General features: G+C 50.5%; 2 protein-coding genes across 2 annotated transcripts in view; one reads left to right on the forward strand and one right to left on the reverse strand.

Moving 5' to 3' along the window:
- On the reverse strand, window positions 1–12483 carry Tk1 (thymidine kinase 1). The gene is made up of 8 exons (XM_006990259.4): window positions 12241–12483; window positions 10844–10938; window positions 10726–10757; window positions 9735–9845; window positions 6189–6282; window positions 1451–1540; window positions 784–903; window positions 1–694 (listed from the first exon to the last, which is right to left on the reverse strand). Exons 2-8 carry the CDS (start codon window positions 10907–10909, stop codon window positions 503–505), a joined length of 705 nt encoding a protein of 234 aa, XP_006990321.1. The 5' UTR covers window positions 10910–10938; window positions 12241–12483; the 3' UTR covers window positions 1–502.
- Afmid (arylformamidase) overlaps window positions 11024–22629 on the forward strand; it is a 23363-nt gene continuing 11757 nt past the window's right edge. The window contains exons 1-2 of the mRNA XM_006990260.4: window positions 11024–11152; window positions 12965–13055. Of these exons, the coding sequence (XP_006990322.1) occupies window positions 11096–11152; window positions 12965–13055 (148 nt within the window). The 5' untranslated portion in view covers window positions 11024–11095. The remainder of the gene's footprint in view (window positions 11153–12964; window positions 13056–22629) is intronic.

Consider the following 22629-nt stretch of genomic DNA (forward strand, 5'->3'; position numbering starts at 1 on the left):
TCAGGTAGCAAACTTTAATATTAATTGTTTACACTATCGCACAAGAGTCCCGAGTCACAGGGCTGGGGCTCAGCAGGGCAAGCCCTGGTGCCACTGTGGAAAGATTGGCCCAGGGGGCGGGGCGGGGGCGCACCATGGGAGTGTAGGTCAGGCTTCAGCACAAAGGGAGGGCTGTGAGGGCTGGAGCCTCGGCAAGGGGCGGGGCTCCGGGAGACTGAAACCCAGCAGCAAAAGCCACCAAGGAGGAAGAAGTCAGCACCAACAATGTCACAACACCATGTGGCTCTGTCCTCACCTCTGGCTGGATGTCAAACCTTAACCACCAGACAGGTGCTGGCCCCAGTCTGGGCTGAAGCATCTCTGCAACCAAGGGAACTAAAAAAGGCTGTGACAAGCGGAGGAGCCCGTCCAGGGCAGTGTCCATTAGGTACGGCAATTCCAGCCCCTCCTCCGGTCTCTGAGAGTCCAGCCTGGGGTAGGAGCCGGCAGGCCCCAGGTCCTCTCAGTTGGTAGAGTTGTGCTGTAGGACTTGCTGAGGGGCAAAGAGCTTCCTGACAGCCGAGGCCTCTCCAGCCTGGCCCAGCACGGGGCAGTTCTCTTTGTTGTCTGGCCCAGCAGGCTGGACCGAGGACTTCTTAAAGTAGCAAAGGCGGCACACGGAGTGATACTTGTCGGCTCCACCTATCACCTCCACCTGGTGGACAGGGCCACAGAGGATGTGTGAGCATAGCACTCAGAAGCCCAGGCCCACCCGACTCCATGGACAGAAGCACAAGGAGCTACCTCCTTCTCCAGGCCCAGCCTCTTGGTGTAGGCCGCTTCTCGGAAGCACTCCATACACACAGCGGTCAGCTTCACCACGCTCTCAGCCAGCGGCACCAGGTTCAAGATGCTGCCAAAAGCCTGCACACAGGATAGCAGGCATGGTTGGTCACTCTTCCAGGCTGCTCCCCTTTGCCTGTGTTCATGTGCATGCGTGCGGAAGCCAGAGAGTACCCATAGGTGCTCTTCCTCCAGCACTGTCCACGTTGGTTGTTTTTGTTTTTTGGAAACAGGTTTTTTCACTGGCTTGGAGCTTGCTGTGTAGGCTAGGCTGGCTTACGGGTGAGCTGAGATTCACCCGTCTCTGCCTCCCAGTGGTGGGGTAATAAATGCGCACCAGCTTGCCTGGCATTTTTAAAAAGAGGGTTCTGAGGATCAATCGCAGGTCTGCATGCTTTGCAAGGCAAGCACGTTGTAGCCTGAGTTCTTGCAGCTTCTCCCTCACACCATATGATCAGGATACCTCACCCTGATGCCGCTTTCTAGAGAGCCACACCCTCATGCTCTCAGGCCCTTGGCCTGGTCAGAGCACTGTTCTGAACATACCTACTTCTGGGTGTACTGTCTCATGCTCAAATCCCCACCTCCCTCTCAGGACCCACTGCCAGGCCCGAGTCAGACACTTTACCTTTCTCTGGAAGGTTCCGTCTAATGCTGCCACAATCACTGTCTTGCCTGCATTGGCCATCATTTCACAGAATTCCACGATGTCAGGGAACTGGGAAAGTCGGTAGAGGAGGAAGTGAGGCAGCTGCCATGAGCCCCGAGCTGGAGACCAGGCCATGCGGCCGTTCCTGGGCAGCACCCACCTGCATGCCCCGCTACCCAGACCTTCCCATGGTGTGGCAGCGAGACGCTGCCCTGCGCTTGCCAGCAGAGTTCCACACCCAACAGAGACCTCCATAAACGGAGGAGAGGCCGGAACTTCCCCGCAGTCCTCTGAAGGAACTGGCCCTGCCATACCTTTAATCAATCATGGGTTTCTGCCTTCTAGAACCGCTCGTGAACAAAACCCTGTGCTTAAAGATTTTATGGAGTCGGGGCGGCCTTAGAAGCTAAACACAGCTTCTGTTTAAAATAGACTCTCACAGAGGGCTGGGATGGCTCAGCAGGTAAGCACTTGCTGCTCTTTCAAAGGACGGGGTTCAGGTTGCCGGCACCCACATGGTTACTAACAACCATCTTTCCATGGCCCTCAGTGCCCTCTTCTGGTCTCTACGGGCACCACACACTCAGGGTGCACATACATACTTATAGCTATACACTCATGCTCACTTAAAAAAAAAAAAAAAAGGAACTTTGCTGGGCATGGTGACACAGGCCTTTAATACCAGCACTTGAGAAGCAGAGGCAGATAGATCTCTGTTCATTCAAGACCAGCCTGGTCTCCAGAACAGTCAGTTTGCCCAGCTGGCTCCTGACACACCTCTCCTGAAACAGCTGTAGATGGGTCCTTGCCCTGTCCCCAGCCCCTGATCTTGCTGGCTCCAGTTCTTTCAGGGCCTTTTATGTTCAGCATACATGTCATGTCCAAGAATGTGTGTGAACATGTATAGGCCAAGACCAACACTGGGCGTTTCCCTTAATAGTTCTTCACCTTGTATGTCTTTTTCTTGCCTTCTTTTTGAGACAGGGTCTCACTTTGTAGCCCTGGCTGGCCTGGAACTTGCTATGTAGACCAGGCTAGCCTTGAACTCAGAGATCTACTTGCCTCTTCTAAGACTAAAGGCATATGCTACCAAGCTTGGCTTTTCCACCTTGTTTTTTGAGATGGGTCTCTCACCGAATCTAGAGCTCAATGATTCAGTGAGATTGCTGAACAGCATGCTCCAGGGACCTGCTTGCCTCTGCCTCCCTAATACCAGGATTACGGACACTGGCTATACCCAGTGTTTTACAGGGTGCTAGGAACCAGAGCTCAGGTTCTCATGTGTGCAGAGACGGTGCCTCACTAACTGAATTCTCTCCCCATCCCTTTTGTTTTTTATTTTTTAATTGGTTGTTACTGTATAGCCCAGGCTAGCCTGGGACTTGCCATAATCCCCTGCCTCAGCCTTCTGAATATTGAGTTAATAGGTGCTGCCACTGTGCCTGGTTCTTCAGACCAGGTCTTTTAACACATCATCCCTCCCCCACACCTTAGTGCTCCACCCCTCCCCCACGCCTTCCTCCTTATTCCCTCCCAGCTGTCATCCACCAACACAGGTGAGCTGGAAGTTCCAGTTTTGTCTCCAGAACCTAGAATGCCACAGCCAAAGGGCAGATACTTGGAATGGATGTGATTGGTCCCTGGACCCAGCCATTCCCACAATAGTCACAGCATGTGACATGGCCTGCTCTATAAAAACACATGTATATAATTAGAAGCATCCAGGCCGGGCTGGCCCTCACTCAGAGTCGGGGCACTGGCTGAACATAATCTCCTGGGCCAACATCAGGCCAGGCACCCTAGCCATTGTGGATAAAGACCACTCCCCACTCAATCACAGCATCAACGAAACTTAGGTACAGTCTACGCCAAGAGGAACCAGCGAGGCACCACCCTCCTTCCAGGCCCCTCCCACAACTAAGGGTGCAGGTTCCTCATGTTTCCTGGTCCACAGCAAAGCCAGACTTTAGCGCTTCTGCCAAGGGATGGAAGGGAGCTTCTCCCCTCTCTGGAGTCCCACTGCTCCATGCCTGCTGTGCCCTGTGGCAGGTTCTAGAGTCCATGATGTGGCGCTTGCAGGGCATTCCCAGTAGTCTCTGGCTCAAAGATGCTGATGTGGCAAGTGTCCTTTCCTAGTGTGTTCCTACTGTGTCTCAGGTTGTCATGACTTGTGTCACACAGAAACGAAACAAAGTTCTGGAGGATGCATAGCTTCTTTTACTCTTGCCAAGAAGCCTGCGGGGGCCCGGGGAATGAACACATGGGAGGCTCCATATCCTCAGCTGTGGCTTCAGGGGCACTAGACAACCCTCTACCCACTGTCCAAGGCAAGAAAGGGAGGGCCTTTTCTTTTGCAAGGGGGAGATCCTGAATTTTGTAAAGAGCCGAGTCAGATGGAATAACTGTATTTATATAGCGTGCACAACGAACACTTATTGAAGCCGGGGTGGGGGCCAGGACTGTAATCCTAGCACTCAGGAGGCTGAGTTCTAATTCAGCCTGGACCACAAAGCAAGGCCTTATCTCAAAAATCAAAGTATCAGGCTGGAGAGATGGCTCAGTGGTTACGAGCACTGCCTATTCTTCTTGAAGTCCCGAGTTCAAATCCCTCTAACATGGTGGCTCAAAATGGGTTCTGATGCCCTCTTCTGGCATGCAGGCATACATGCAGATAAAGTACTCATGTGCATATAATACATAAATAAATAAATAAATCTTTAAAACAAAATTGAAGAATCCACTCCATAAATTATTTTTTCTTAGTTATAAGGTGGGAAACATAGGAAAAAAATCTCTCCTATAGGTTAGGATGGGGAACAGACTGGGGTAACTGGTGCCAGACCTGGGCCTCTGGGAATACCAGAAGGGCATAACTGATAAGCAGGTCAATGCAGCAGGCCCGAGGGGCAGGGCTATGCCCTGTCCTGACTCTGAGTCAATGTCTGCACAGCTGTCGTGTTCCAGGGTTTCCTTCTGAGGATGAGAGCAGATCTGTCATGTCCAGGGGGACGGACAGATGCCAACAGCTGGGACATGCATCTCACTGTGGGAATGAATCCAGAGCTGTCAGGGCATGGTGAGGGAAGGCTGGTACAGGGGGGCAGGACTTATACTTGAGGGCATCCCAGCCAGAGCTGCCTTACTCTGTCCTGGGGAGCAGGGTGTACAGGGAGCAGGTTGGGGACCCCCCCCCCCCCCCCACACACACACAACTATCTTGGTTCCTTCCAGAGTAGAGCATGAGAGTAGCAGACAGCCAGACGGCCAAAGCAAATTCCAGCTTGCAGAGCGTCAGCAAATGACAGAGAACCTCTAGCCCAAACCCCAGGCTACCCAGGGCCACCATTTAGCTTTGTGAGCAAGCCACCAGGAGGCACAGGACAGTGGGAAATTATTTTCTATTGAGTAGTTTACTGTGTCACCAGGCTGCACGCGAGGACATATATTCCATCTTTACTTGACAACTAAACTATTTAAAACATTTTAAGTTTTGTGTCTATGTGAGGGTATGTGCGTGCATGCAGCTGTCCACACAGACCAGGAGTATCACATCCTCTGAGCTGCAGTCATAAGCAGCTGGAGGTGCCCAACGTGTGTGCTGGGAACCAAATTTGGGTCGCCTGCAAAACCAGCAAGTGATCAACGACGGAGCCTTCTCTCCAGCCCATTTATCTGTCTTAAAATGTTTATTACTACATATGATGCAGGGGTGGGAGGCTCTCTCATGTGTGCCTAGCACATGTGTGGTGGTCAGAGGACAACTCTGGATGTGGTTCTCTACTTTTACCCTTTCGTGGGTTCCAGGGATCGAACTCAGGTCTCCAGGCTTGTGCAGCAAGCTCCTTTACCCACAGAGCTGTCCCACTGCCCTATTTTGGATTATTTAAGAAAATGTCTCACCTTGTGGGTGAGGCTAGCCTTGAACTCCTGATCCTCTTCCTGCCTTAGTCTCCCAAGTACAGGAGACTCTACAGTACCACCTCACCCACCAACAAATATTTGTGAAAACACCCACGATGTTACGTTTTGGAGTCTAGTGAGCATTTGTTAAGCTTCTGTCTGTCCTTGCCCACCCTCATGGACTGGAGATAATCTTAAAGGCAAAGAAGCAAGTGCGGCCAGACCCTTTTTGTTGACAGGCCTTCATGTAGCCCAGGTTAACCTCAAACTGGTTATGTAGCCGAGGATACTTTGGACTGCTCCCCACCTCCACGCTAGCACTAGAATTCTAGGCATGCTAACACACCCGGTTCACACGGTGCTGGGGACGGAACCCAGGGCCGTGTGCGTGCTAGGCAGGTGTTGCCAGCTCAGGCACTCAGAGAGGGAATTTAAGACCACAAAAGACAACTCCCACCCCAGTCAGAGGATGCCCTGGGGAAAAAACAGGGATGTAGTTGGCCAGAAAGGACTAATTCAAGATTTTTCAGAAAAATAAAAACCACAAAGACAAACTCCCAAACCAAGCCAAGGCTGGTGTCAAAGGACAGGAGTCCCAGCCACTACAGAGGTCAAGGAGGAACCCTCCCACTGAGCTCTGTCCCCAGCCTGTTGGGGGGGGGGGCCCTATAGGACATCACTATCCGGTCAGGGGATTCACACACCAGTGAAGACATGTTGGTCTCCTAACTTCCCCAAAAGATGAAAGAAGGAACTTCTGAACCAGCAGGGACCAGAGGGGTCAGGGGTGGGGGTGGGAGTTTTCAAGCTAACTTACAAACTGCCCTTCGTCGATGCCAATGACAGCCACACCCAGGGCCTCCTGGATTACATCCCGCAGCAGGCAGGCCGGCAGTGCATCCATGGTGTTCCTGGGAAGACAAAGGCCAGAGGATGAGCAAGGCCAGCAGCAGAGCATCCCCAGGCCCAAATGCAGGGGAGAGGGTGCTACCGTGATCCAGGAGAGCACCCTGTGGTGTTGCATCAGTTCCTGTGGGAGAGGGATGGGGAATAAAGGGCCTTGTTTACAAAATCAGTTAGTACAGGTTACCTCTCTTAACTGGAAATTAATAGCATTTGCTATTAAGCTCAGCAAAGACTCCACAAAGTTTTCTCTGGAAATTAAGGTGGGATTTCTATGCTTATCTTTTTAAAAAAAGAAATAAATCTCTCCTATGGTTAGAATGGGGAACAGGACTTGGGGGCAACTGACTGGTCATCAGGTACCTGACCTAGGTACAGAGTGACTGAGAGTAAGAAGAAAAGGCCATGTCCAGGGAGTCTGGCGGGTCTCTGCGAACAGGAGGGCAGGGATTCAAACCTGTGGCCTAAAGTGCATGTGGTAATGCATTCACACCTGTAACTGAAGTGCTCAGAAGCTCAGGAGGCCGAAGTGAGTTCTAAATCAGCCTAGGCTATGAAATGTTTCAAAAACAAAAAACCCAAACCCAAACCTCAAAAACTAACCCTCCTGGGAATCAGGTATGTATGCCACATAAGCCCCCAACTACTAAGCCACAGCTCCAGCTCAAGGTCTTCAGGAAGGACAGTCCCCAGGGTCTACAATACTCTGTGTGGTAATGTACTGGGTAGCCTAATAAACTTGCCTGAGGATCAGAGGACAGAGCCAGCCACTAGATTAGACACAGAGGTCAGGCAGTGGTGGCACACACCTTTAATCTCAGCACTTGAGATCTCAGACCTTTGCTTGGGAAGCACACACGCCTTTAATCTCAGGAAGTAATATGGCAGGGCGGAGAAGGTCTATAAGGCGAGAGGAAACAGGAACTCACTCTCTTTAGGCTGAGGATTTCATAGAGGGAAGAACTAGTGGCTGGCTGTTCTGCTTCTCTGATCCATCTGGTGCCCTCAGCGGTCAGAAGAGGGTGTCGGTTCCCTTGGAACTGGAGTCATTGATAGCTGTGAGCTACCATGTGGGTGCTGGGAACTGAACCTGGGTCCTCGGCAAGAGCAAGTGCTCTTAACCACTGAGCCATCTCTCCAGCCCCACAAGAGTCCCGCACCCAGGAACGCTATAACATGCTTGTGGACAGCCTAGTGGCAACTGAGACAAGAAGTATCTTGTTCTCAGTGTCCGGAATGGTAGGCGAGCTTGGCAGCCAGACAGCAGAGTGACCCTCTGGAACCACCCCCTCCATTCATTGCCCCCAGATTAAAGACTCTATATCACATGGCTACCTGCTGGCAGGGCTGAGACGTGAGGCCCTGCTTACAGGGCCCTGCGGCAGACCGCTTCCCGGCAAGGAAGAACCCACCCAGGCCTCTGAAAGCCAGTTTGGATATGCTCCAGAATGCCATTAAAGGACACTGGGAACCCGGCCTCGCTGTCTTCATGGCTTTCTAAGGAATGGAATGCTGGGCTGGATCCAATCCCTTCCCTCTGTTTCCTTCTGTCTCTGAAAAAACAGTTTCCCCAAACACAGACAAGCAGTATGCAGTGGTAATCATGCAAATGTCCCGGCCTTAGTTACAACCTCACAAACAAGATCTGGGAAGCTGGGCATGGCAGAACATGTCTACAATCCTAGCAATAAAGAGTGTGTGGCCGGGCGGTGGTGGCACCCGCCTTTAATCTCAGCACTCGGGAGGCAGAGGCAGAGGCAGGAGGATCTCTGTGAGTTCAAGGCCAGCCTGGTCTACAAAGTGAGATCCAGGACAGGCTCCAAAAGCTACAAAGAGAAACCTTGTCTCGAAAAACAAAACAAAACAAAAAGAGTATGTGTGGGGGGGGCCACCAGGGGGTGGATGTGGTATTGCTCGCCTGTAATTCCAGGATAAAGAGGAAGGGTCACAAGTTACAAGGCCAGAGGCCAGGCGTTGGTGGCGCAGGCCTTTAATCCCAGCACTCGAGAGGCAGAGCCAGGCAGATCTCTGTGAGTTTGAGGCCAGCCTGGGCTACCAAGTGAGCTCCAGGAAAGGCGCAAAGCTACACAGAGAAACCCTGTCTCGGGGAGGGGGGGGGGGAGTTACAAGGCCCACCTAGGCTACATAATTGGACCATGTCTCAATAAACAGGTTGGTCAGCAGTTAAGATTATTTGTTGTTCTTGCACAGGACCTATGGTTCAATTCCTGGCACCCACATGGCGGCTCACAACCAGAAGCAGAGGCAGGTGGATCTCTGTGAATTTGAGGTTGGCTTGGCCTACAGAGTGAGTTCCAGAACAGTCAGAGCTACACAGAGAAACCCTGTCTCGAAAAACCAAAAATAAATAAATAAATAAATAAATAAATAAATAAATAAATAAATAAATAAATAAAAGGCAGGCGTGTTGGTGTACGCCTTTAATCTCAGCATTAGAGAGGCTGAGGCTGAGGCAGAGGCAGATGGATCTCTGTGAGTTCCAGGACAGCCAGGGCTCTGCAGAGATTCTGCCTCAAAAAAACCAAAACCAAAACAAACAAAGCCTGACCAATCGAGTTTGAAACCAAGAACTCACAAACCTGAATGAAAGAAGATGGAAGCTGAAGACTGATGCTTGATGATGTCCTCTGAGCTCACACACCCACAAGTCCAAAGTTGTAAAACAAAACAAACCCAACCAAAGAGCTAACACAGTACTCCTGTATTTTAAATCCCGCCCCCAACCACCAGCAGACCAGAGAGAGGACAGGCCCGGAACTGGCTGTGGCCCACCCCAGACACTACAGCCATTCCGTGGCCTCCTCTGCTCTCGGTCCTCCTGGATGCTCACCCATCCTGTGGACACCATGATTACACTCGGAAGAAGTAAAGATCTCACTCAGCACAGAGCCTGGTCGGAAACATGGCTTGATTTCCAGCCCCAATTCCAAGTCCCGGACACTCTGCTTCCTGTTCCGCTTCAGAAACCTGCCCTGCTCTCAACCTTGGCCCAGCCTACAGCAACCCTGACCTGCAGCTCCAGTGGTCAGCTTTGGCTCGGGGTGAGCCCAGGACACTCAGCAGAGTGTCTCAAAACACCAATCCCCAAACTTGCCACCACATCACTTCAGTCAGCTCCCGCCCTTCGGCTGCAAAAGGAAGTGTCCAGTGCGCTGGCATACAATTCAGAATGGTGAATGGCAGGGAGCCCACCGAAGAAAAAGTTCTGTGGGGTCAATCATGACGGGGGCAGCGTGCAGCCTCTACCCAAGTGGAACCCAGGTTCTCCTAGCACAGTGGCCATCTGGGGACAGGTCATTCAGAATTCTGAGCACTTGCTCCTGTCCATTAGAGGCCTGTAGCAGCCCATCCCTTCTCCAGTTCTGACAAAGACCCCCCACCCTGGTACATCTGACAGTATGCCCCACAGGGGTTTCCACAGGATCGGGTGGGGACTGACCGGTCGTGTGTGGAGAAGCTGCTGCTATAACGGGTGTCTTTGGCATACTTGATGACCAGGCATTTGTTCTGGGCGATCTGGAAGCGCCGGACTCTTCTCATCAGCTCGGTGCTGTAAGAGTTACCAGGGCAGGTGAGGCCCGTGGGAAAGGCGGCTCACCGCCGCCACCTAGTGACGGACACCCCAAACCTCACCCGTTTGCCAAGGCTTACCCCCAGCTGTTCTGAACAAACTTTTCTGAATGAACTTGACAAAGCTTTTGAAGAAGCGCCAAAGCGCTTGCTTCTGGACCCCAGAGCCTGGACCTCACCCTCCGAGCAAGGGACCACACTCAGGTGACAGCAGACCATTCAAGAACAGTGGGGGTGCCTGGTATGGTGGGGCACCCCTTTAACCCCAGTACTAGGGAAGCAGGGGCAAGCGGATTTCTGTGAGTTCGAGCCTACCCTGGTCTATAGAGCCAGTTCCAGGTCAGTCGGGGCCACACAGAAAGACGCTGAGTCAAAAACAACAAGAACAATAAAATACCCAAAAAATAAAACCAAGGATCCCCGAGCAGTGGGGGACTGGAGTCCCAGGTGGGACTTCCAGAGGGCGGACCCCCGCCTCAGTGGAAAGTGGGTTCCGTGGCTTCAGGCGAGCTTGCATGGGGAATGCATGAGGAAACTCGCGGAAGAGGTGTCCACGCACCGCCCAGCCCCTCGTGGCCACATGGGGTTGCCCTGTGGGCTTCTGGGGATGTGGGCTGGGGGTCTCTATGGTACCCCGATGTGATCCGCCTCAGCAAAGATAGAAGAGTTCCCCGGGAGAAGGGGCTGAGGTTAGGGCGGGAAGGAAGCAGGAATCCAAGAGCCAGGATTTGGGCGGGAAGGCGCGTACAGAGGTCAGGCTGCCTAGTCAGGGGCTGAGAAGGAGGGGGAGGCGGGAGGGAAGCGCCAGGGTCTGCAGAGGGGGGAGGCCCATCCGCCCCGAACACCCATTCATTCATTACCTTTTTCCTGAGAACATGGGCCCGAGGATCACCTACGAGAGAAGTCATCTTAGGGGTCCCTGCTCGCGCACCCCCGGCACCAGCCACCACCCCGACCCCCGCAGGCCGGACCCCGCACCTGGATCTGCCCCCGGGTCTTGCTGGGGGAGCCGGGCAGCACGGTGGGCAGATTGATGTAACTCATGGTCGCTGCTCAAGCCTGGGTCCCGGGACCTGTGGGTGGTAAACGTCAGCAAGTTTTGGCGCTTTCCTTTAAATAATCCGCGCCGACCAATCGCAAAGCGGACAAGGCGCACGTGGTCCCGCCCCCTCTTCCCGGGTCCGGGAGCAAAAGCTGGAGCGCAGCCCTCTGTGCTTGCTAGACCTGACCATGGCTGCCTCTGCGCATCCCGCGAGCGAGACGCCCTGGAAGACCTTGTCTGCAGAGGTAGGTGCAGCCGCCCAGAGCCCGGACCGGATATTAGGAAGACACCAGACCACCCCTTCGGTGCCCACGTGCCAGATTTTCAAGGCTTGAGCACCAGATTTCTTCATTTTCTCGTTTCAGGGCAGGTTTAGCCTGTTAACCTGATTTTGAAGACAAGATAGGGAAAATTGAAGTCCATCAGAACTAAGGGGCTGAGGGTTTGAACCTTATTCTGAGGTTCAATGTGGGTTTATGTCAAAGGCTGGGGGTCCCTACCGTGAGTCGCTAAGCAAGGCAGGCACCCCCAGGGACAGACGGTATTCATTATTTAATTTCAGCTAAAAATTCTTATGGTTCACGCTGAGCATACCTAGAAGCAGTCTTTGTGCCACGAACTGGTGTTTGGTAACTCTGCCATGGATTATTGCAAGGGTTACCAACGGCGTATACCTGGCGACAACACATATTGGTGCTGGCTAATTACTATTCCGTTATGATTTCCGGACCGGTCAGCGGGTATCATTTAAACGAGATTCTTTGTTTAGGTCAGGGACAGACATCTCAGAATCTGTTGAAAGTTAGGGACACTGGAGTTGTCCCCCTTCTCACAACTCTCTGTCAGCCTGGTGGTGGCCCACGCCTGTAATCCCAGGCAGAGGCAGGCAAGTCTCTGAGTTCGAGGCCAGCCTGGTCTACAAAGCAAGTTCCAGGACAGCCAGGGCTACACAGAGAAATCCTGTGAAAAACCCCCATTATATGAATGAGGAGACCAAGGTTAGAGACAGAGACAGCCGGTAGGCAATGAGAGTTGATGGGGTCAGCCCAGGCCTTTGTGTGATGACACACTATCCTCAAGATTCCCATGGGGCTGGAGAGGTGGCTCAGTGGTTAAGAGCACTGACTGTTCTTCCAGAGGACCCAGGTTCAATTCCCAGCACCACATGGCAGCTCACACCTGTCTGTAACTCCAGTTCCAGGGCTTTGGACACCCTCACACAGACATGCACACAGGCAAAAACACCAATGCACATAAAATAAAAATAAATAAATAAAAAAAGATTCCCATGATGTTGGCTTAGAGCGTTAGCTGTAATCCCTCTCCTCCTTACTTTTTGTGTTAGATGTGGACATTTTATATGTTCCTCTCATGGTGCTGCGCTCTGCCATTGAGCTGTATTCCTTCTTTTTACGTCATTTCTTTACAGGCAAGGTCTCCCTCGGTAGCCCTGGCTGCCCAGGAACTTGCTATGTTCTAGGCTGTTCTCAAAGCTATGTTGCTCCTCCGGCCTCGGCCTCTGCAGTACTGGGATTGCAGCTGGACATCACGGCACCCCAGCTGCCTAGCCTCCCCCACACCCCTTGCTTTCCACCTGGCTGGGCAGCATTTGCAAACTGACCTTTGATTTCTCCTTCCTCACTTACCTCTGTCCCTGTGACCCTGTGTCTGCCTGTGATCAATCCTGACCTCCCAGGAAAACTGAGTCATGCCACTTGATCGATCACTAATGGCCACAGAGCTGCTTGGAGGAATGTGGCCCTCCATTGCCATTAACTGAACACCTTTACAGACCTCATCTCTCATTAAGGCTGTCAGCTGGTTAAGGGCATGGCCGCCACTGGGGTGCTCCTTTGCCACAAACCTAACAGCATGTAGTGTTCCCCTGAGCTACCTAACTGGGGACAGCTAGAGGGTATGGTAGGGGAAGGTACAAGGGCTTGAAGGAAGCTGAGGGTCTTTTCATGGCAGAGCAACAGAGAAGGACATCTGTCTTGGGGTGGGTGGACACACCCAGCTGAGAGGGGGCGTCTCACAGAGCCCTGTCTTGCCCGCAGGAACTGGAGAAGCAGTACTCACCTAGCAGGTGGGTCATCCGGATGAAAGCGGAAGAAGTCGTCAGCACCTTCGTGCAGACAGGAATCCAGGGTACTGTGGGACTTCTCTGTGGATCCAGTAGCCACTTATGGGGGGGCTGCACCCCTGAGTGCTGAGGGGCACTTCCCTTGTTCCAGCCCCTCTGCTGGGGCAGGAGGTGGGGGGCTGGAGGCAGAAGAGGCTTGGATGAGGTCAAGCTCTGGTGAGTCTCAGCCGCCCCTCCTGGTCGGCAAGGGCTTCCAGGCTCTAAAGCGGTGGTTCTCAGCTTGTTTGGGGGTCATGGACCCCTTCTGGGGGCTGAGCAACCTTTTCACAGGGGTTGCCTAAGACCATCGGAAATACCAGATATTTACGTTACAGTTCATAATAGACAGTAGCAACATTACAGCTATGAAGTAGCAACGAAAATAATTTTATAGTCAGGGGTCACCACAACATGAGGAACTGTATTAAAGGGTCCCAGCATTAGGAAGGTTGAGAATCACTGCTCTAAAAGGGCATTTTATGGTTGGCACTGAAATATGAGCTGAAAAGAGGAAAGAATGCAAGATATTGTTGCTATTTTTTTAAAGTTTTTTTTTGTTTTTGTTTTTTTTGTTATTTTGGTTTTTTTTTTTTTTTTTTTTTTGGTCTTTAAGACAGGGTTTCTCTATGTAGCAGCCTTGGCTGTCCTATAGACCAGGCTGGCCTTGAACTCAGAGATCCTCCTGCCTCAGCATTCCAAGTGCTGGGATTAAAGACATGCACCACTACTGACCAGCAGTTTTTAATTTGATTGTTTTATTTTATTTTGAGACAAGGTCTTTCTGTGTAGCCTAGGCTGGCCTCAAACTCATAAACTTTTGCCTCAGCCCCCTGAGAGCTGGGTTGCAGGTACAGGAAGCAGCTAGGGAGCTGGAGGAGGAGTATGATGGGGGCTCTGCCCAGCACGCACACAGCCCTGGGTTCAGTTCTCAGGGAGACATAAACCTGCCCGGTAGCGTGTGCCTGTGATTCTAGTACAGCGAAGAGGGCCAGCCTCAGTCATGGAGTGAATGCCAAGGCAGGCCGGGATACAGGGGACAATGATTAGAAAGATTGGAAGGAAGGAAGGGAGGGAGAAAGGAAGGAAGGGAAGGAGGGAGGGAGGAAGGGGGGCAGGGAAATTAAGCCTTGGTTTCCTTTAAAACAGTCAGAGTTTGGGACTGTGCATGTATGGTCTTCCCTCTGCCCCAGAGTGCTGTGATGCTCTGTGGTAGCTCCAGCCCTTGGTGAGGCATCCGTGCTGAGTGGAAAGCCGCTTTAAGGAGGGAGTCGGGTGTGGAGAGAGCCAGCTGTCCCCCAGGGGAGGAACTTGAGTGTGGAGGCAGCTAGCTGTGCACTCAGGGGGAACTGGATCCTGGCCTTCTGCCTAGTCACAGCTGACTGACCAGAACTCTGCACTAGGGAGTTTCCTCAACAGATAGCCAGGGGGAGGATCAGGCTTTGGGGCGTTTAATCCACACATTCTATCTTGCACCTTGTACCTGAAGTGTGGGTTGGAGCTGTTTCTTGGGTTGGGCTTTGAAGGGTCCTCGCTGTGGCCATCTCTGTAAATATGTGGAGATGTGTGGGTTTGGAGTGAGCCCATTTGCCTGTCTTGTCTAGAAGGATTAAAAAAAAGCTGGCCCAGAGGGAAGGACGTCAGCAGCCAAAGGCCAGAATTCAGAGTAGCTGATGCTTGCTCAGAAACCCCTGTGTGCAGCTCTCAAGAAATGCTAGCAGGGCTGTTCTGGTGGTGCAAACACTCAAGGCAGATCTCTAGCGTGCAAGGCCAGTGTGGTCTAGGTTGTGAGTTCAAGGCCAGCCAGGGCTACACAGTGAACCGTGTCCTAGCAGGGCTTGGGTTTCAGCTTTTTTCCCTCAGCCTTCCTCTTTGTGTTTCCCAGGCAAGCATGTTTACCAACCAAGCCCCCTAAGCCCCTTAATGTCTCTTTAGAGACAGGGTTTCTCTGTGTAACAGCCCTGGCTGTCCTGGAACTCGCTTTGTAGACCAGGCTGGCCTCGAACTCACAGAGATCCACCTGCCTCTGCCTCCCAAGTGCTGGGATTAAAGGTGTGCGCTGCCCGGCATAGTGTACATTTGTTTTGTATGTGTATATGTGTGGGCACAAGTGCCACATGTGCATGTAGAGGTCAGAGGGCAACATGCTGGAGCCTGCTCTCCTCCTGCCGCATGGGATGAAACAGGCTGTCAGGCTTGACTGGCAGCGGGGGCTTTTACCTGCTAAGACATCTCCCTGGCCCCACTTTTCATTTTTAAATCTATTGCATTGGCCGGGCAGGGTGGTGCACACCTATAATCCATCCTCCCTCAGTGGTAACGGGAGCTCCGGGCATCCTCAGCTGCTTAGTGAATCAGAGGCCAGCCTAGGCTACATGACACCCAGTCTCAGAAACAAACAAAACCAGATCAAAGCAAACAGGATATTGCATTAAAATGTTGCCCTTAATTATTGAGTTGGTAGAAGTCAATTCTGTCTGTCTGTCTGTCTCTCCGCCCCCCCCCCCATAGTTTATGTATAACAGGCATGTCCCACTTCCCTGCCAGATGAGGTCAAATTGCCCACCCAACGACTAGCCGGAGACCGCTTTCCTCAGTTTCTGAGTTTCTGGGCTATCCCAGGACTCCCTCAGAGCTCCCCATGAGGCTCCGAGGTTTCCTCATTGTGATGACACAGGAGATGGAAGACGGCTGTAGGCGGATGGGGGTGGGGAAAACCGAAAAACATCCTCCAGCCACCTCAGCGGACCTCGCTGCATGGGCAGAAGAGAAGGAAACCGGTCCAGCCGTGTGCTGTGAGTTACCTTTGTCTTGTTGAGACAAGAGCCTCACTGCGTAGCCTGGCTGGCCTGGAACTCCCTCTGTAGACCAGGCTGGCCCCAGACTCAGAGAGCCACCTGCCTTTGCCTCCCAGATGCTGGGGTTAAAGGTGTGTGATCATGCCCTGCTTGACAACTATGTTTTTTTAAAAAGATTTCTTTTAATTATGTGGGGGTGGGCAGCTCTATTCACTGGCTGTGAAGTCCTTCTGGGAGCTCTGGTTTGCAGAGCTGAGTGGCCGTGCTAGGGCTCAGGTGTGCCGCATACAAAGGCCACTTGTCTACTGGCTGGGCAGGGAGACATTGGATATGTCAGCAGCCTGGGTGTAGCTGCGAGGGGCCTTAACTGGATAGGTAGGTGGGGTTCTATGATGGACAGCGGGTGCTCCCCTTGGCTGATTAGCAGGCCTTATAATAACAATTTTCCCTCTGTGATAAGATGAAGAAAATAAAGGCTTGCAAAACACTATCCTAATTCTTCCTTTATTATTGTTATTTTATACTCTTGGATATCCTGGTATTCATTGTGTAACTAGGCCAGCCTTGAACTCTCTGAAATTCTTCTGCCTCAGCCTCTCAAGTGTAAAAACTACAAGCATGAGTAGCTTTAGTTCCAAGGCATTGTAATCATCTGTAGTGGAACCCGATATCCATTAAGCAGTGGCTGCCCATCCTGCCTCCTCCAGCCCCCCCTCCACCTCCCCACTGAGTCCGTCTCCACAGTTACCTACTCAGTGGACTTGTACATTAGGCAATGTCTTTGAGGTCATTTTATGTTCCAGCAGGTAACAGGTTTGCATTCCTATTTTATGGCACAATAATATTCCACCATGCTCCACAAGTTGGTCCTCCCTCTGTGTACACTGGGTTGTTTCCACCTTTGGCTTTTGGGAGCGCCCCATGAACATTCACCAGACTGGGTGTGTTCTACAAGTTTATTTGCTTGTCATGGGCCAGCAAGCAAGCCCAATGCTTTTCGACCTTCCTGAAGCTGCGCCCTTTAATACAGTTCCTCATGTTATGGTGTCGCCCACCATAAAAGTATTTCGTTGCTACTTCATAACTGTAACTTTGCTACTGTTATGAATTGTAATGTAAATACCTGATATGTGACCCCCAGAGGGGTTGGGACCCACAGGTTGAGAACCTCTGCTATAAGAGCACCCACCTTTGCCCACTGAGCCATTTTGCTGGTCCTTCCTAAAGTTTTAGTGGGTAGGCAGGTGCCTGAATCTAACCTCTTCTTCCAGTTCCTTCTGCTTCTGCAAATCCTTTTTGTGGTCACTGTTTAAAGACTGATTTTCTTTTTTTTAATAAATGTTATCTTTTATTTTATGTGTGTGGGTGTTTTGCCTGCATGCATGTCTGGGCACCACACACATGCCTGGTGCTTAGGGAGCCCGGATGGGGTGAGACTCTCTGAAGCTGGAGTTCCAGGAGGTTGTGAGCGTCCTGACATGGACGCCCTGGCACAGAGCGAGGGGGAGGTGCTCCTCTACCCCCCCCCCATCTGGGGCTCCTCCCCATCCTGTTCCCTATGGCTCTGCCTCCCTTACCTGCTCCTCTGAGACTGGGCCTCAGGCCTCCTCCCTCCCCTCGCTGTCAAGGATGGCCGCGCGCTCCTGACCCTCTGGCCTCCGCCTTCCAGTGACTACAGGTGACAACCCAGCTACTGCTAGTGTTTTGATTATTTGCTCCCAGCATCTATCAAAAGGACTTGGAGGTAGAGCACCAGAAGCTCAAATCCCAGGGCTCCATCCCCTGCGCTCAAAAACAAACAAAATATAGAGAGACCGTTACAGCTTAAACATTAAAACATGTTTTTGGAAACTGGGGAGATTGCCCAGTTGGAAGAGCACTGACTCTTCCAGAGGACCCGGGTTCAGTTCCCAGCACCCACTTGACAGCTCACAACTGTCTGTAACTCCAGTTCCAGGGATCTGATGCCCTCTTCTGACCTCCTTGGGCACCAGGCATGTACATGGTGCACAGACATACATGCAGACAAAATACTCAAACACATAAAATAAATTTAGTTTAAAAAAAAAACAAACAACAACAAACCGAAACACGCTTGCTAAATGAAGTGAAAAATAAAGATAAACCAGAATCCCAGGGCTGGAGAGGTGGCTCAGTGGTTAAGAGCATGTACTGCTCTTGCATAAGACAAGAGTTTGGTTCCCAGCCCCAATGTTAGGGGGCACATAGCTGCCTTTAACTCCAACCCCAGGGGCTCTAGGGTCCTCCTCTGGTTTCCACAGACACCTGCAGAGGTGCACATGCAAACACACACACACACATACACACACAGATGCACATATACATATGTAAATAGAAATAAAATAAATCTTTTTTTTTTTTTTTTTCTCGAGACAGGGTTTCTCTGTGTAGCTTTGCGCCTTTCCTGGAACTCACTCAGTAGTCCAGGCTGACCTCAAACTCACAATGATCCACCTGGCTCTGCCTCCCGAGTGCTGGGATTAAAGGCATGCGCCACCACTGCCCGGCGAAATAAAATAAATCTTAATAAAACAAAACACCAGAGTCCTAGCACTCAAGAGGCCAAAGCAGGAGGTTCACGGGGCCAGCCTGGGCTACATAAATCCAGACCAGCCTGGGGAAAGGGTCTCAAAAATGCAAAGCAAAACAGAGTGTGATATGCACTCCAATGATCCTAGCAGTTGGAACGTGGAGGCAGGAAGATTGGAAGTTTGAGGCTACCCTCTCAGCTGCCTGGCTCAGGCCTCCACTTCCACTATTAGCCTGATAACACAGTACTCAGGTTGGTTCCATGCCATGACTGCTAGAACCTGGGGTTTTGTAGTTGGAAGTTTTCTCCGGTCCTGCCTGGCTTCCTGGTCTGCCTTCCTCCAGTTGTGCTTGGCCCCGTGGTCCCTCAGCCACTTATAAAATAATCACCCAGAGGCTTAGTATTAATTGTAAATTATATGGCCTATGGCTCAGGCTTCTTGCTAGCTAGCTCCTATAACTTGACCCATTTTATTTATCTATAAGCTGACACGTGGCCATGGCTTACTGGTGCTTTAACGTCTTGCTTCTCCTGGTGGTGTTGGTGTCTCTCTAGACTCTGCCTTTCTCTTCCTGTCTCTCTTGGATTTCCTGCCTGCCTCTAAGCTGCCTTGCCATAGGCCAATGCAGCTTTATTTATTAACCAATGGGAAAACACATATTCACAGCAAACAGAAGACTTCCCCCAGCAGGGTTTTGTCTGTAAGTGTTTTGACACTTTGGGTTATGGATAATTAAAGTCCAGTTCTGGCTTTGTTATGAGGTTTTTGTTGGGGTGTCTTGCTAAAGCCCTTCTGTGTTCCTACCTGAGAGTTCAGAGCCTGGAGGCTGGGTGGTATTTATACTCTGTGGGTGGCTGTACACCACCTGACCTTTGTGTCCCTGCTGCCCACTGTAGGTGAACTTTCTCTGTCCTGCCAGCCAGCTTCTAAATAACCACACAGAGACTTATTGATTATAAGTGCTCAGACAATAGCTCAGGCTTGTTACTGACTAGCTCTTACAACTTAAATTAACTCATTTTTATCTACACTCTACCATGTGGCAGTACCTTTTTTCAGAATGGCATGATCATCTGCCTCCTCTGTGTCTGGCTGGAGACTCCACCCTTCTTTATCCCCATGTTCTCTTTTTGTCCTCAAGTATCACCTAATCTCTACCTGCCTAGCTATTGGCCAGTTAGCCCTTTATTAAACCACTGAGAACAACAAATATTCAGTGTACAAAAAGATCGTTCCACAGAAGTCCACTGAGCAACATCCCAGCCAGAGGCCTTTTCTTTCTTTTTTCTTTTCTTGTCTTTGTTTGTTTTCCAGACAGGTTTTCTCTGTGTAGTCCTGGCTATTCTGGAACTCACTCTATAGACCAGGCTGGCTTTGAACTCACAGAGATTTGCCTGCCTCTCCCTGCCAAGTGCTGGGAATAAAGGTGTGTGCCACCACCGCCCGGCCAGGGGCAGTTTCTTGGTCAGTGGTGTTTTGAATGTCTGGGATGCCTATGTGCCAACCCAGTCACCTACAGTGGCTGTTTGTTTTGAGTGAGGCTGTGGTGGTGTACAGCTTTAATCCCAGGCGGCTCTCCAGGAGTTCGAGGCTAATCTGATCTACAGAGTGTGTCCCAGGACAACCAGGACTACACAGAGAAATCCTGCCTTGAAAAAAAAAGTGTGGTTTTAGCACCAAGTAAATCTAATTCAGTCAGTCAAGCTGTTAGGACTTTTTTTTTTTTTAAAGTTTATTTATTTATTATGTATACAGTGTTCTGCATGCATGTGTCCCTGCACTCCACAAAAGGGCACCAGGTCCTACTATAGATGGTTGTGAACCACCATGTGGTTGCTGGGAATTGAACTCAGGTCCTCTGGAAGAGCAGTCAGTGCTCTTAACCACTGAGCCATCTCTCCAGCCCCTGCTGTTAGGACTCTTAATGAAATTGATAGCTTTTGATTGTTCCCTGTGCTGATGACCCAGAGGCACACACAGCTCACTTGTTAGACGCTCCTGTGGAGGACACTGGCAGTACCCTTCTAATGACAAGCATGTCCACCCTTTGACCCAGAAGTTACACTTCCTGTGGGTGCTTATTCCCAGACAGGGTTTCTCTATGTAGTTTTGGTTCCTGTCCTGGATCTTGCTCTGTAGACCAGGCTGACCTCAAACTCACAGAGATCCGCCTGCCTCTGCCTCCCGAGTGCTGGGATTAAAGGTGTGTGCCACCACCACCCGGCATAAAATAATCTCTTTTAAAAGGCACTGTCTTAGATTCAGATGTCCCTGTCCCTAAATGGATGGTATCAAGTGTGGGAATCCAACTCTGACCTGTCAGAGGGTTCTTGGGGGGAGGAATGAGGAAGTATTAGATAGAAATAGACAGAGACGGAGAGAAGGACTGGGTCAATAAACCAGCCACCTTGAGGTTTATTCCAAAGGGCTTTTTATACAATGCCAAGAGGTGAGGCAAAAGACCTCCCCCTTTCAAGATCAACACAGCTACAGGCAAGTGTAGACCCTTCCAAACACCTGGTAACCACGCCCATGGCCAAATCATCCCATTATGCAGCCCTGCTGGGTAAAGCAAGTTCAGAGTCTCTGACCTTGAGTAAGGTCTTACTAGGGAGCCTCTGTGGGCCCCCACACTCAAGATTACCAATTTCAGGTTGGCAAGATGGTTCAGTGGGTAAAGGTGCCTGCCATGCAAAACTGGCAGCCTGAGTTCCAGGTACTTTCCCCCTTGGCTTTTCGAGACAGGGTTTGTCTGTGTAACAGTCCTGGCTGTCCTGGAACTCACTCTGTAGACCAGGCTGGCCTCGAACTCACAGAGATCCACCTGCCTCTGCCTCCTGAGTGCTGTCATCAAAGGCATGCGCCACCACCACCCGGCTCCATATACCTTTTTTGAGACCCTGCCTCAGAAAATAAAACAAGGAGCCAGGCATGGTAGTGCACACCTTTAATCTCAGCATTGGGAAGCAGAGGCAAACGGATTTCTTCGTGAGTTCAAGGCCAGCCTGGTCTATAGAGTGAGTTCCAGCACAGCCAGGGCTATGTAGAGATATTCTTTCTCAAAAATAAATAAATAAATACATATAAAAATAAACAAAAAATAAACAAATAGAAATAAAGCATGGCTGGGTTGCTGGCTCAGTTGATGAAGTGCTTGCTGCTCAGATGTGAGGACCTGAGTTCAGACTTAGTGGCAATCATACCCTCACCGTCACACACACAAGATCTATAAATTGTCCTCCGATGATCTGAGTTCAATCCCAGTACCCGTGGTGAAAGGAGAGAATGGATTCCTACAAGTAGTCCTCTGACCTCCGCAAGCACACTGACGCGTGCACACCTTAATACAAACGCACGCCACACCGAATGAACGGATAAAAGTGTAATTAAAAAATACAAGCATCAGAAAATGGAAGGATCTCTCATGCTCATGGATAGGTAGGATTAACATAGTAAAAATGGCAATCTTACCAAAAGCAATCTACAGATTCAATGCAATCCCCATCAAAATCCCAACACAATTCTTCACAGACTTGGAAAGAAAAATACTCAACTTTATATGGAAAAACAAAAGACCCAGGATAGCTAAAAGAATCCTATACGATAAAGCAACCCTTGGAGGCATCACCATCCCGGACCTCAAACTCTACTATAGAGCTATAGTAATAAAAACAGCTTGGTACTGGTATAAAAACCGACATACGGACCAATGGAATCGAATTGAAGACCCTGACATTAATCCATGCACATATGAACACCTGGTTTTTGACAAAGGAGCCAAAACTATACAATGGAACAAAGAAAGTATCTTCAACAAATGGTGCTGGCATAACTGGATGTCAATATGTAAAAGATTACAAATAGATCCATATCTGTCACCATGCACAAAACTCAAGTCCAAGTGGATCAAAGACCTAAACATAAATCCAGTTACACTAAACTTAATAGAAAAGAAGATAGGAAGCACTCTTGAACGCATTGGCACTGGAGACCATTTCCTAAATAAAACACCGACAGCACAGACCCTGAGCACAACCATTAATAAATGGGACCTCTCAAAATTGAGAAGCTTTTGCAGGGCAAAAGACACAGTCAATAAGACAAAAAGACAGCCAACAGATTGGGAAAAGATCTTCACCAACCCCACATCTGACAGAGGATTGATCTCCACAATATATAAAGAACTCAAGAAACTAGACATCAAAGCACTGAACAGTCCAATTAAAAAATGGGCTAAAGAGCTAAACAGAGAA

Source organism: Peromyscus maniculatus, chromosome 8 (assembly GCF_049852395.1).
Source record: "Peromyscus maniculatus bairdii isolate BWxNUB_F1_BW_parent chromosome 8, HU_Pman_BW_mat_3.1, whole genome shotgun sequence".
Classification (NCBI taxonomy): Eukaryota; Metazoa; Chordata; class Mammalia; order Rodentia; family Cricetidae; genus Peromyscus; species Peromyscus maniculatus.